We start from the raw sequence: 14994 nt of genomic DNA on the forward strand, positions 1-14994 counted from the left end.
TGTATTCAAGGAACTTTATTCAGTGCTGATTCCACAGGCGCTTTGTCTCCTGACAGAAACAAAACATTTTCCTTCACAGGTCAGATTCAATTATTCCACACTGTTCTCTGCAGTTACAACATTGTAGAACCAGGTCAACGTTGGTGTGTTTCATTGAGAGGAAGACAAAAAAAGGTTTTTGTATGCGTATGAATGTATGCTTAATAGTAATCCACACACAATTTGAATGATAGCCAAGGATTCCCATTCAGCGAATACAGATCTTTATAATATATCTATAATGAGTCTCTGTAAAATGGTCTGGTCACAGCATTGTGTATTTCTACATTCATTCAATGGCGTAGTCCTCCTGAAGTCTGGTATTGCAGAGCAGCAGGGGTGCTGGCCTTCAGCAGGCTCCCAGGCTGGTGCATGAGGTCCACTATGTAGCGGCAGGGCTTTGAAGAGCGCTGATTCCTGGAGGGATTCCCATTGAAGAGGAGCACCTCATTCCAAGCCCGGTTGTACTCGCCCCTGACAAGTGTGCAGCTCATTCCGATGCGATCAGCCAGACACTGAGAAGCCAGAGGGAGGAGACAGTTTGGGATATTACGATTTGGAAACAAGAGATGGACAGAAGGAAGGAGGGTTCAAACGGTGATACGTTAAGCATGGGGAGAACTTATTGAGAGGAGCTTGAGAAAAGTATGTTAAAAGATAGATGAGATGTAAAGTCTGCAAAGGATGGGATGGATGAGGGTTAGGGGGGCGCGGGGGAGGCGGGGTAGCTAAGTCAGTGGTACCTTGAAGAGAAGTGCCCTGTGGCAGTAGATTCCTCTGTTGATCAAGCCAATGGGAATAACATTAGACTGGAGCAGAAACTTGAGCTCGCTGAGGTGCAGCAGCCACGGGACTTTGTGCAACTTCTCCATCTCCACAGCTCCGCCCATGGCCTCACTCACCAGCCTGGCGTCCAAAACCATGCACACAAAAACAATTAAAAAGCACAGGCCTTAAAAATGTATCGTGCATTGATTTAGCATTCTCAAGGCAAGCAATGGTATATTTCTAAAATGCTGTTAAATGTCATCTTCATTTGTTTGTGCACACTTTATTGGTATGGTATCATATCATATGAGATTATAAGCTTTTGCATGAACCCGTTACCTAGCCAAGGCAGCACACTGCTCTCGTTCATCACTTAGTGGGATAATGGATTCTTTGGCCTCTTTAAGGAGAACCTGCAAAAAGACGTCATCCATCATCTTCCATGGTTTCCCTTTAGGAGTCTCGGTCTGGTCCTCTTCTTTCTGTTTGTTGTCCTCCTTCTTCTTCCTGTGTTGAAAGTAAATTGGTCTATTTGACCACACAATAAAGCATAACAGTATCTTACGCGAATAAATGTGGTTATGAGTTTTTTCTCTGGAGTTTTTTTCTATTAACACGTTTCCTTGTTTCATCTCAGAAAAAAATTTGGAGCCTTTTTGACACACCTGTGTTCTAAATTGCATATTTGATTGATATATTGTGTCAGGATACCCACTAAAGCACTCTGGCTGGCATTCTGCAAAATTCGACCCAATGCAGTGGGACAACGTGGTACTTTTGGCATACTGCATTTGACTATGTATTGAGACATCCTAAATGTTGTTCTGGCACACTAGATATGGTCGTGTGGGTACTAGGACCCGTATGTATCGAATCCACTGACTACCCACAACTGCCTTCCGCCACGCACATCCCACTGCAGTAGCCCGGTTTGAACTTTGTTCACAGTTTGTTGTTGCAACCACAGTGAAAGTTTGCTGATCTTGGACACAATGTTTTATGCTTTATCTGTTTAATTTCTTTAAACTTCCCAGGTTTACTTGTGTTTCCAGAATCATTATCGGCCATTCTTCGTCCTGGTCCACCCAGTACCAAGGTAAGGTCCGTGAGTATTTGAGAAAGATCCCAACCCCTCACACACAGACTCGCTCACCGTGTCGTTCTGCTGCCTCCCTTGCTGCTGGTGTCTGGTTCTGATTGGTTGCTGTTCCTCACTTCTCTGACATCCAGAGTCACTCTGCAACAAAAGGATAATGATAAAAAACACTTTATAAACTGAACAAAGCACTGGTATTCTATTTTTTCAATATTCCTCTAGTAATTATTTAATTATTACTATGTTTGTATAATGTACTGTATATTTGTCAGAGAGATTTTGTCTCTTAAATTTAGTTTCTGCACATGTTAGCGTACAAACAAGAACGTATTCCTCGGCTATCTGAAAATGATAGCCAAAACTATTTTGACTAAATGACTGCAAAACCGACAGAACTGCTTTACCATTTGTGTCTTAAAGTCTAAACTATCATGTCCAGAAATAAGAAATCCAGTCGGCGTAATTATAAGTTGTACAATTCACATTGTTTGATCAGGAGATGGAGGAAAAACACAACATCTTACATTATTTTAAGTTACTTTAAAGTTACAAAATTAAGCATTGGTCACACTTAGCCATGGATTACATAACACTCTGCTTAAGAATTCCTGAGATGTTGTGGGTGCATGCATGCTGAAGGGGGCACGGGGGCACATGGTGGTAATGGGGTGGACCGGAGGTACCCTCAGGGGGAACTGCTCCCTTTGGAGAAGTTAATTCCTCCAAATGCTGGCAGCTTTTGGGAGCATTAGTGTGTGTGTGTGTGTGTGTGTGTGTGTGTGTGTGTGTGTGTGTGTGTGTGTGTGTGTGTGTGTGTGTGTGCATTTACATGTTTTAATATGTATAGTATTCCTTATTGTTTGTGTGTCAGTGTGTGTCGCACTCAGGTTACATGTGTATTATGTGCGCGTAAGTCCATTAGTCTAAACACAAAGGATCTTTTACTCTGAGTGTGTTGGCATCTTAAAAAATGGGGTTGTTTACCCTGAGAGGCCACACTAACAGGGCACACTGTAGGCAAGGGAGAGAGGACGGGGGTTGCGTGTGAGGGTGAGGGTGAGGGGGGGTGGACCAATAGATTGGAGGCAACAAGGGGAGGGTGATAGTAATCTAAGAGCCAGAATAAATTGTACCGACTACATGGTGTGGCTGGTGTGGTTGTTGTTAGTTTCCCACTCTGTAATACTTGTTGTGTAAGACGTCCGGTTAGCTGTTTGGGGGAGTTTCTAGATACATTTTAATCATCTCTCTCCGTTGTCGAAAACTTTCAGTTGTACCGGATTGGAATCTGATGCATACGAATAATAAATGATATTCAGTTGTATTTTTTCAAGACTTAATGAATGAAAGAAAGTCCACAAAACAACCTACGCTTTTGCAGTGTTGATAACAATGATGGGCCGTTGCTCGTTGACAGGCTGCTCGGACAGTTCCTTTAAAGTCAGAATGCTCTGACCTGCAGGGGGCTAACAGACAGGGATGGGAAAAAAAAGATGTAATGTGCAAGACATGTTGTTTTACAACCTCACATTCCTTTAAGTGGCCTCTGTTTTACATCCATTTCAATGGTACACATACATACACACACCTTCCCGGCGTCATAGAAGCCGTCACTAATGAGGTCAGTGACGGCCAAATGACCTGTCAGGCTGTATTTGACAGACAAATTGGAGTTAAGCAGGCTGATCCTGGCCAACCTGCTGAAACTGCTTCCTCGAGTCGCTGATTGGTTGATTTGCTGAAGCCTTTCCAAGGCACTGAGACACACATAAACAGACATTGATGATAAATATAAAAATGCACACACACTAAGAAACACACACACGCAAACTGTATACTGTCCCATGTTGCCATCTAGTGGCTTTATAAGAAACTCATCTAAATTGGCTAAATTGCGCCTTCTCTCTGCTGTAACTTCATACTAAAGCACTGTGCTTTATATCTCCTCAAAGTTCTACATGACATCAGTCATGTTTCATGTAATAATGATCTGTCTTTGCAGTGTCTTACCCAAATTTGCACATCTCCACAGCGGCGGGCAGGTCACTGGAACACACATTGATAGCCAAGCATGCATTGTGGAGCACTTCCTTTTGATCGGTGCGCAGCAAATTGACCAGTGGCTGAAGGCCTCCAGCACGTAGTAGCTTTGTACAAGGAGGGAGTTTTAGGTGGTCAGGAAAGCATATCAACTATTCTTTGACAATTCATGAACCTTGTTTTTTAGTTTTAAAATTTTTGCTGTGGATCAAGAAAAAAAGAGTAACAATAAAACCAGTATCGGTGCCTTTAACTGATATTTCCTTCACGCAGGACATCTCCAAATGTCATTGTCATTCGCAAATATGAAAAGACGGCAGGAATCTAAATCCTCACTGGACACCAACCTCTGCCCGAGCTTCTTTCTCGTGGGCCAATACTGCAACGCACCGCGTGGCGTTGACCAGGACCTGTGTATCTGTGGACTTCAAGGGCTCCACCAGAGCTCGTATGGCTCCGTGGGATAAGACACTGCAGCGGACGACCTCCTGTCCCGCCATGTTGCCAAGTGTTGCAGCGGAATTGGCCACCGTACTGGGACAGCTTCCATACAGCTGCTGGACAAGAATCTCACCGCCTCCTGCCTCGTACACCGCACTGCAGATGCAACAAAAATGGATGTGAGATTTACTGTTAATCTTATATAGCAGACAGTAGACCCCATAACAAAGCATACAACTGGATGCTTTACTGAATTGGACATATTTGCATTGTGTCACATGTCGTCTATCACTCACAATGCGTTGAGCTGGTTGCCATGCGTGAGGTTAGAGAGGGCCTCGGTCGCTGCCTCTCTGAGAGCCAAACTGTCATTGCTCAGCAACCGTACCACTTCAGGGATACCACCTGGAGCACATGAATCCAACTCAGTCACCCCCCTTCCCCTTGTTGTGAGTGTACTGGTGTGTGGGTGCTCATGTGAATGTGCACGTAGGTACCAAGGTCTCTGAAGCTGTCCTTGCTGGCTAGGTGGAAGCTCATGGCGAACACAGCCCCGCAGGCCGCCGTGTTGACGCTGACGTCCCCCACGGACAGAAGTTCAACAAGGACCTTCTCCACATTCTGCTCGTGGAGCAGCTTGCGATTCTCAGCTACACGTGTGTATGCAAACACACGCACACACATTAAAAATAAAAACACGGGGGCGAGAAAACACAGATTAACTGTTGCACCGTGATTACTTCGAAACCTGTAGACTGGAAAGTACAGCTGTCTCTTTCTGTGCTTACAGCTCTGAGCAGCCCTGGTGATGCATCTGACAGCGTTGGACTGGATTTCAGGCATATTTCGGGTGAGAACAAACTCCATCAGCCTCATCAACCCTCCACCCCTGTGGATCACTTGTAAACTCTCACTGTCGTTTATACAGTTAAGAACTACCGTTAAGGCCTCAGCATGAAGGTCGTTGAATTCCTGTAAGAAATGAAAAGACGTTGGAGACAGAGGACGGGGAGCACACAGACCTCGATGGGGATAGAGAAAGGGATTAGGAGTAAAGAATGAGTGTTCATGCAGGATGACGACATACAAAGGCATCTAGGCACAAAAGCGTGTGTTTTCTCTCCCTCAGACACACAAACACACACACACACACACGCACACACCGTATTACTGAGGATATCCATGAGCTTCTCAAATCCTTGCTCTTCCCTCAAGATGTTGCATGATTCTTTATCAACGGTGACATTCTGCAGTGTCTTTAAAGCCACTTGCTGAATAACGGGGAAGTCTGACTTCAACAGATCCAGAAGTGGAGGGATCCCTCCCAACTCATGCACCGCCAGGCGACTTTGGTGGTCCTACACGATTGCATTACACGACACGATACAAAAGGGAAAAAACCGAAATTATTTAAACATTTGAATTTCACCCATCCCCAAGATTAATTAATTTTCAAAACACACAGTGATGCTTTCACTTGTTTTTGGGATACTTAGAATTGTCTGAAATAAAAAATAAAAAACACATAGCCTTTGAACCTCCTCTAGGTGGAGGAGCTTGAGTCACCTGAACCAGGTTGAAGATGGTCTCTAGTGAGTTCTTCATGACATCGGGGTCTGGACTGGACAGGAGCCGGATCAGAGGTGGGAGGCCCTTGTGGTCAAAGATCTGGGCCTTGCACACGAAATCCACTGACAGAGAGGCCAGGCACAGTGTTGCAAACTCATGGACAACTATATCTTCTTAAATAGGAAAGAAAATGGCATTTGTTTTTTTAATCTCCTTCTTACATCTAGTTATCTATCAGTCTATTCAACTTGAGATTCAAATTACTCACCTTCAGGTGACAGTTTGTCAATGATTGATGGAATGACATCTATTTTTTTCAGAGCAACCCTTACTACGTCTTGAAATGGAGATATAAAACAAAGTTAACAACCGAATAACACATTCAGAGAGCAAATCCACCAGTCAACGAAAACAGTGAATTGTAGAAATCTCAATACACTCAATCATCTGACAAGTGCGTGTTGTTCTGCATTGATTTTGTATGTTGTCTGACGCACCATTGCCGGCCATGATGCTCAAGGCCATGAAGGCGTTGCGTCTGACCAGCCGGTTCATGTGAGTGATAAGCTGACAGAGGGGCTCCAGTGCCCCCAGTCCCACCAGAGAAACCTTGTTCTCGTCTCCTAACAACAGGGGGAGACCATGAGCAGGGAAATGAGGCTGTGAGAGACCTGAGGCCTGTCACTTACTATGTGTCAATGAAGCAGGGGAGATAAAAGAATAACAGTTCATTATAGTAATATGCAAATAATTATACTACTCGTATTAATTTTATTTTGATTCTTGGTGTATAAAATATTTAATATACAAGCTGCTTACGAGCATGGAATAGAATGAGATTGATGGTGTAGGTATCATAGGACATTAGCAAGAAATAAGATTAGACAGTGGTTAGCAACGAGCACATTTCGTGGTTTTCCGCTGCATGGTTGCTGACCAAAAAAAAATCGGGTAGCCTACTGCACCTTTTTCTGCAAATATGTGGATTGCTTCACAAGCTTTGGCGAGGATGTCCTCCTCTAGAGATCTGAGCAGCAGCACTATTGTTGCTGGAGTTTTGCCCTCAAAGGGAAGCGGCTCAAACTGCGGGGGCGTGTAAGGAAAGAGAGGGGACATTTAAACACTTACTTGTGATTGATCGGATGTCTTGTGTATCCTTTCAGACGCTTATATTTTTAAATGGACATGGAAAAGTGTGCTTTGGTTTTACTCTCACCGTTTCCGCGCATGGAGTTTCGCTCCCCTTCTTCCCTTTCTTTCCCATTCTGTGACGTAGAGAGCTCAACAACCTTTATTCTAAGTTTATTAATCACAGATAATCGTTCTGATCAATGCAATCAACCCTACGACATGCAGTAGTATATATATGCTGGCTAAAGGACAAGCTAACCTATAGGTGGTTTATCTCAGCAAAGCTAGCAGTGTTCACAAAATGGTTAAAACCAAGCAGACGAATATTAGCGATTCACTCCTCAGATACACACGCGGGACTTACTGCGAGCTAAAGAACCGCTCCGAAATGCGCGATTGACACGAAAATCCGTCCAGAAATGAGCCGGCGTGTAACGTTATGTTTTGTGTTGTGGAAAAGAATCAGGTTGACGCGGCGTTGCTAGGCAACCCACGCTACGTTGAGTTTATAAGGGTTAGGACCAAGTTATATTAATACATCCTGTCTATGACTCGAGCATTGCCTTGAAGCTACCAGATCTCTAATCTGTGACATTTCAGAAGCGAAGATGACTGATGTCAACGTATATTTCGTAAAGACTGACGCAGAAAAGTTAAATAGCAATAACCGCTAATTGGTGAATTACATAACAAAATACAACAAAAATGTGCAACTAAATGCAGGAAACATGAATCCTTTATTGCAATCATTTATCTGCAATGGGTTTGCTTAATCCTCAAAAAGAAAGGAGTGGGGGGGGGGGGGTGAGCAGGACAAAAGTCAAGGGTGGGTGTGTGTGTGTGTGTGTGTGTGTGTGTGTGTGTGTGTGTGTGTGTGTGTGTGTGTGTGAGTGCATGTGTGCATATGTGCATACGTGCACATGTGCGTCGACATGATGCCAGACTTGTCCTGCCCCGGTCGGTTTGCTTGCTCCGGTAGAGGCACGGAGCGCAGCGTGCACCGGACCTCCACGCGCGTTATAACTCATAGAGGCGGCGTGGGACATTGTCACCCCCCTGCTTGCCCCCCCGGAATGAGGCTCAGATTAATCTAAACGACAGCGAGCCAAGGACGGGGGATGGTGGGGACGATGCACGGGATTTACCTGCTAACGCCTCACTATTGTACGAGCTGCGAACACAAGCAAACACGCGCGCGCATGTCGCGCACGGCCCTACGAAAGAAAAAAAAAGGAAGAGTCGTCCAGCCAATGTACATGTTTGCATTCATTGCGTTTCAAATGTCAAAACGACATGTGAATACCAATTCATGCTGAGACGACTGTGGGCTATTAAAAAACAGAAGTAGCATAGGCCCGTTGGAGGGGGGGGGGGGGGGGTTGCAGCGAATAAGAGCCGCAGACACTGCAGGCTGTCACCCCCCCCCCCCCCCCTCCCCCTCCCCCTCCCTCCCGTCGACGCCCCCCCCGTCGAGCTGTCAGTCCACAGCAGAACACATGAACCTCGTCGCCGCGAGCGGAGTCGGGTCACTCGTCGATCTACGTGCGGATAACCGCTCCTCGGCGTTTCTATACAGGCGGGGCGAGAACATGACGGGTCCCTCCTCTGTCACCCGCGCGGACCGACCGCAGGGCGCGTAGGACGGCTGAGCAGCCTCGCTAGTCCGGCGCACTGACTGCTGTCCGCTGTTAGCTCGCGGGCTAACGGTTTGCTAGTTGGCGACGGGAGACCCCGGCTCCGCTCCGTCCGTTTGGCTAACGTCACGTAGCCGACTCGCTAACGAAGGTCGAGGGGGACTAACGTTAGCCGGTTGTCAGGGGACGTTGAGCTAGCCAGTCGGCATCACGAATGTCTCTTTTTTTTTTAAACAATTTATTTTAACACCGCATGATAACTTGCGTGCCCTGAGCCGAGCCGAGCACGTTGCTCTCGTCCCATACGTGTCATCATTCAAACCCATTTTACCGTTCGCTCGCTAGCTAGACCGCTATTCGGCTATGCTAACGCAGGCTCGGTGAGACCTTGCATCACAACGCAGCGGAGCGCTCAAGACCCGAGTCGAGGAAGGAAGAGAGGCGACTTGTGATGTGGACTGAGGGAAGCGGCGGAGTGTCAGGCGAAGGGGAGCAGCAGTATTAGCGCGAACACGTCCGTAGTCTGGTTCCCCCGTCGAGGCAGAGCCACTTAAAGTCAGCGCAAACCGTCCGGGACGTTGGAGGAAGAAAATAATAATAATAATTCGGGCACTTTTGATTTGCGAGCAGGCTGAATGAATAGCATTGGTGTCACGGAGTGGTGAGCTAGTGGCCACTGTGCCAGCTTCAGCGGGGGGAGACGCGGTCGGGATTATCGCACGGACCGCCCGACAGCAACAACCAGTTCGCCCAAAGATGGCTTCGGCGAGCAGCCTCGCCGCAGCTATTGCGAGCAAAACGAAGACCAAGAAGAAGCACTTCGTTGCTCAGAAGGTGAAGCTCTTCCGCGCCAGCGACCCGCTGCTCAGCGTGCTCATGTGGGGAGTCAACCATTCGGTGAGTCAGACCGGCCAAACGTACCCCGTGTGGTCCACGGTTATGTGTCCCTCTCGACCTTTTTTTTGGGGGGGATGTGCCACAGTCGACCTTGCTGTCCGTCCGTTCTGTCGTTGCGGGCAATGTGAGATGACAGCTGTCCGGCCGTAACGTTCACGTTGCTGTTAATGTAAATTAGTACGAATTTACATTCGTACTTTACAGCTCCTGCGCTCGTACGTCAAATCTATGTTTTATGTTTAGCTCAGTTGATGTTACATGTCGTTCGTTTTTGCACGATTTCGATATGTGTGCAATTTTTGCTCTCAAAATGTGCACGCGTGCGGGTGTGTGCACGCGCGTCAAAGTCTTCTTTGGTTTCCTGTTGTGCTCATGAAGGATAAGCTGCTCGGTGTCATGAGAGAGCAGATCTTCCCCTGCGAGACAGCTTATCTGGGCGCTCTCTCTCTTCCTTTACGGAATATGTGCACTGGGTCAGAACTGTCAGAGGGAGAGAGATCAAGCAGAGGACACACTAAATCCTTAATACTACACCTTTTTACCCAATATTTGACAACTATATTATATCACACGTGGGGATGCAGACAGACAACAGAGGTATACAATCTGTAGTTCGGCCAATCGCATTAATGTATAGCCTCTCCTTCATCCTTTACGCAGTTTGCCCCGAATATGATTAAAACAATAAAGCCAGGTTGTTTCCAGAACTTCATCTGGTGATTAGTCTGAGGAGAACTGCTTACAAAAATGTAGAAAAAGAGAAGAGTGATCATTTGTATATTTACTATATGTATGTATGTCTCTAAAACATTACTGCCACGAGAAAGGTAATGGTGTAAAAGGTGACACATCTGAGGGTCTTACTGTGTATTGATATCTTCTTCTGTTTGCCCAATTTACCAATCTGTCCTGCTTCACCATTCAGTATACTTAATCCTTTGTCTGCCATTCTTCCTGAATTGCCCGATGTGCTTCTAGTGACCTTTTGTTTCTTTGTTGATGCAGTTTGACGTGATGTTGGAGACCGTTCCCTTTGACGAAGTCAATTGTGGTGCCGTTTTTTGGCGTATGCACCAGCACTTTCTGCTCAGATGATTCTGCCTCTTTTTTAGCTGTGTTTGTTATTTCCTGCTGTGTAGAATGTGCGATTTGATTTTTGGCTTGGTGTCAGTGTAGTAGTTTAATGTGCCAAGACAGCTAGAAATCTGAAACTTTTGGATAGCTTCTGGATCACAGTCACCTGGCTTCGATGTTAATCCTCGGGTTGCAATCTATGTAAGGTACTCAAGGTTTTACCTACACGCAGCGCCAGGGATTCATCTAAAAAACACTTGAAAGGCTTGAGAAGGATGAGTATTGGCCTTGATCGCAGTTGACTTTTCAATGGAATAATTCCTCAGGTCAGGACTCACCTGTGAGCTCATACATGTCTCCACATTCTTCGCAATTCGACATGCCTGATCGGATAGTGACTAAATCTGTTTTGGTGTTGAAGAAGCGGCTGTAAAACAGAACAATCGCATCCAATTTCCTATAATTACTCCACAAAGTTCCCCATTAATTCTGGTCTTCCTCATGCCGACCACACCTCTCAGAGATTAGAACGCAATGCAAGTCATTTGTGGTCCAGCTGATGATTCCATTGCATGCATGAGCCGATATTGGAGTATCCAGTGTCCTGGCATCACCGGATGACTAAAGTCACATTGAAAAAGTATTACCACTTTGATGCATTGTTAGATATATGGTATAAGCAATATCCTCCAGAATGTCCGGCAGGAAAGAGCCCTCCATGTAAGAGTCGAAGACTGCCTTTTTTTAATTCAATAATGAATCTCTTAATGCTAATGTAAATGGATTGGCATCATTTAAATCATGTGTTTGACCACGGAGGCCCAGTAGAATGAGTAATTGAGGCTCACATCGTAAACTCTGGTCTTATTTAGGTGTCTGTAAGCCGATGGGTCGCTGACTTTCAACAAGAAAAACCTTTTACAAGTTTGTAGAATCTACATGTTCAAACTGTTCCCCTGGATTGCATAACCGAGCAGGACCACCGGCAGCACATTTCCTTCTTACGCCTTAAGCTACCTCCCCTTCTGTTTTTCTCAACACTTGATAAGGCATTATGTTTCACATACCATCGGAAACATAAAATGGAATTTCATGCCAGGTCAACTGATTGGGCCTCTCAGTTACTGCCACGGAGTGCAGAAGCGGACGTTTGAAATTGCTGATGTCTGTTAGTTGACTGAGTAAACTAAACTTAATAATAGGATACTGGAAAGGCATGACTATAGGGGGAGGCCTGAGAATGCAACCCATGCCTGCAGAGACAACATGCAAACACATGCATATCTTCTGGAAAATGTCACCCTGACCACTGTGACCTGTCAGTCAAAAGCATCCACTCTGGTGCACAATAGATAAACATCTACACGTGCTAAAAGGGACGGGTAGTCAGCTACTTAAAACAATACAGTAGAGTATGGGAAAGTACTGCCCCTGTATTGATCTAACGGACCATAAATGTTGACTGTGTCAAATAGTGCCAAGATGCGTGCAAATAAATAAAATGATTATGCGGCCCGAGACATTCAGTGTACGTTCTCTGACTGATTCTTGTGTCACGGCTGAGAAAAGCCGTTTTTAAAACTGCTTTGTGGGGAAAAACGTTATATAGTTTTTTTGGGAAGCTGGAAATGGCACTTTAGTATCAGGTAGCCAATTTGACTTTAATCCTAACACTTGCATCCCGCACAGCCTAAATAGGTTTCACGGTTCTACAGAACAGGATTTGGGTGGAAGTTCAAGTTGTAACTCCTGAAGCTTAGTGGAAGACTTAAACTAACCAGTCTACAAAAACACTTTCACAAAAGCATCTTCTGGTCTGCATGACGTTACAAGTATAGAACAAGTCTCGTCTCTCTGCAATCTATTTTTTGCTGCTCTGACTTCACACTTAAAGATTTGGCTGCCTCAAAGTGTTTCTTCTGTAAATTAGCCTTTCCCCTTTAGTTGTGCACTTGTGAAACTAGCACAATAACCATTCTCTCTCACTTATGCTGAACACTTGCTGACATGACCAAAAATAAATGCTAAGCAATAATCTAGCCCAAAAGATCGCTAGTCACTTCGCCTTTCTGTAACTGGGGAATCCGTCAACGGGAGTTGGTCCCTGCTAGTATGCCGGTCCCTGGTGTGGATGGATCCTAATGTATAACACTGGATTTGTCACTGGTTTGAAAAGCTGCATTGTCTTGTCCATTGAAAACATCGAACGGTTTTCTGTGTTCAGTAGACTAAGAAAGATGGCAATGGTTGCCGGTTGGCATGACGACAGCACACAGCCACGAGGCCGCCGCAGTGTCGCCACAGCTCGCCCGAGAAGAGAGACACCTCCTGTCCACCACCCCCTTCTGTTCGGCTCATTTCCTCTGACCAGTGTAGCATTAAATGCAAGGCAGAATTCGTGAGTTACCTAATTAGCCGGCTGGTCGCTAGTTAGTGCTTAAATGCTACGCTGACAACAGAAAATAAGCTGACCAAAGATGTCACACTGGAATGAGCGATACGTCTTTGTCTCCGGCTCTCTGTAAAGCCACTACGCCGCTGATGTTTTAGTACTCTGTCACACTGTGACCTTGACCTGCCATACGTTGGTTTGGCTTATACGAAAGTTAGCCCGCCCCAACGGTAGACAAAGAAATAGCATGTTTTTCACCATCACTAGATACTGCTAGTGTTTGTTACACATTTCTCTTTTATCAATATGAAGGAGCGTACCACTGAAGGGACTTAGTGTGATAACCTGAGTGTGAGTCATCATAAAGAACGTCTGTTCCCTGAAGTTCATCATGCACGAGCTAATTCTACTTCCCAAGAGGACTTTGGTTAATGTAGGCAATACGTCAAGTAATTCAATTGGGATTCCTCAGCTTTCCCCCTTTCTCACTCTTTGCTTTCTGCACCTCCATTTAACCCTCCATCAAGCGCCAGGTTCATTCACTCTTCTTTGTCGTAGGCCCTTTTTGTGTCATCCTGTCCAAGTCGCTCACTATCATTCCCCGTCCCTCTTCTCTCTGCTGTGTCTTGCTTTTCTGTCTTGTCTGACTCAGAGGAGCTGTGCCCGGTTCTGTGGATTGCATGAAAGGGAGACTCTAAATATATCTGCAGGAGTGACCCACAACTAATATGTGCGATGATTATGGGTGAGGAAAACCGAAAAGCTGGAGCCTCACATCTTTGCGCCCTGAGGCAATGACAGATAGAGGAACTCAAAGAAGCATCTTGCAGTTTCATTGCTGAAAAAAAGAGAAATATTATTTCTGCCTGCACGCAGACATTTATGCTACGACCCATTCGGTCCTTGGAGTGTGTGTTTCCTTCCTCGCTATGTGCCACGGGCCCTTGGTGCACCTAGATGCAATGTGACATGTTGCTGAGCAGCGTCATTCCTTCAACAGCAGAGTCCATATATACGATAAGCCCGTCTGTCTAAACCACTATATCCTTTAATAGCTGGACAGCAACGTGCTCACGACAGACCTGCCCACATGTGACGACAACTTCTGCGTAACCCATTTCCACCGCACCCCTCAGCCTTTTAGTGTTTCAACATAGGTATAGTCTGAGTAGGTCTGTTGTAAGAACTTAGCCCCAACATTGAATAATATTTGTCCCAATTATGCTTTGAAGAGGCTCAGTATACCTGGAATTTTCTACTGAAACCAAGGACTCAAAAACATGCCCTTAAGCTCTGTGTGTGCGTGTGCGTGTGCGTGCGTGCGTGCGTGCGTGCGCGCGCGCGCGTGCAATTTGGTGTATGCAAAACTAGACCAGAACCAGCTCTTAGTGGCTGATGTGAACACACGTCGCGCAATACGTGGCGTGACTACCAAAAGCCTTTAATTGCACTGCCGATGTCTTACTCGGGTAGTTGGTTGCAATTGCTCTCTGGTATCTCCCACTAGAACGCACACACCGATGCAGCCGTCCTGTTACCTTACCACCGTTCTACTTTTAGCATCACTGTGTCCTCATTATGGCTGACCTCTCTCTGCTGTGGTGGGTGAGTAGAGGGAGGAATGGGAGTGAGGGCTACCCCCTTACTAGGTGTGCTGCTAATAACACTACATTGATTCAAATGTATTGATAACTGAAATACTGATTTTAATCGTCCACTCAACATTTGCATTTTGCGATGATTATTTTTTACGAGTTATTATTTTTACGAGTGAATGAATATTGTGTTTAGGACTTTTAACACAAAGGAGCATGATTTGGATCCTTAGGTAAAATAACATACTGTTAAAATTGCTACATACTATGAATAGTTGTGTTATTCTTAACAGGTCAGGAGATGATGTAATAGCTTTG

General features: G+C 45.5%; 2 protein-coding genes across 11 annotated transcripts in view; one reads left to right on the forward strand and one right to left on the reverse strand.

The window, feature by feature from the left end:
• armc3 (armadillo repeat containing 3) lies at positions 1–9736 on the reverse strand. 8 transcript variants are annotated; one of them, XM_078095824.1, is made up of 18 exons: positions 7449–7711; positions 7170–7218; positions 6919–7036; positions 6451–6576; positions 6222–6290; positions 5951–6126; positions 5548–5742; positions 5173–5356; positions 4882–5034; positions 4681–4789; positions 4291–4540; positions 3914–4050; positions 3492–3660; positions 3275–3369; positions 1961–2044; positions 1147–1335; positions 783–945; positions 1–554 (listed from the first exon to the last, which is right to left on the reverse strand). In XM_078095824.1, the coding sequence occupies exons 2-18, from the start codon at positions 7215–7217 to the stop codon at positions 333–335; spliced, it is 2487 nt and encodes an 828-aa protein (XP_077951950.1). In that variant the 5' UTR covers position 7218; positions 7449–7711; the 3' UTR covers positions 1–332. The 8 variants fall into 8 exon arrangements, with proteins under 8 accessions (XP_077951950.1, XP_077951951.1, XP_077951952.1 ...); XM_078095825.1 differs by having other exon boundaries at positions 1147–1314; positions 7449–7588; XM_078095826.1 differs by having other exon boundaries at positions 1147–1314; positions 7170–7249; positions 7449–7568.
• The window catches only part of pip4k2aa (phosphatidylinositol-5-phosphate 4-kinase, type II, alpha a), a 24942-nt gene continuing 18392 nt past the window's right edge, over positions 8445–14994 (forward strand). For 2 of the 3 annotated variants that reach the window (XM_040166602.2, XM_040166603.2), the window contains exon 1: positions 8502–9615. In XM_040166602.2, coding sequence (XP_040022536.1) covers positions 9475–9615 — 141 coding nt within the window. In that variant the 5' untranslated portion in view covers positions 8502–9474. Of the gene's footprint in view, positions 9616–14994 lie in introns of all 3 variants that reach the window. The other variant, XM_040166606.2, reaches the window with a different exon arrangement.

The sequence above is a fragment of the Gasterosteus aculeatus genome, chromosome 21, assembly GCF_964276395.1.
Source record: "Gasterosteus aculeatus chromosome 21, fGasAcu3.hap1.1, whole genome shotgun sequence".
Classification (NCBI taxonomy): Eukaryota; Metazoa; Chordata; class Actinopteri; order Perciformes; family Gasterosteidae; genus Gasterosteus; species Gasterosteus aculeatus.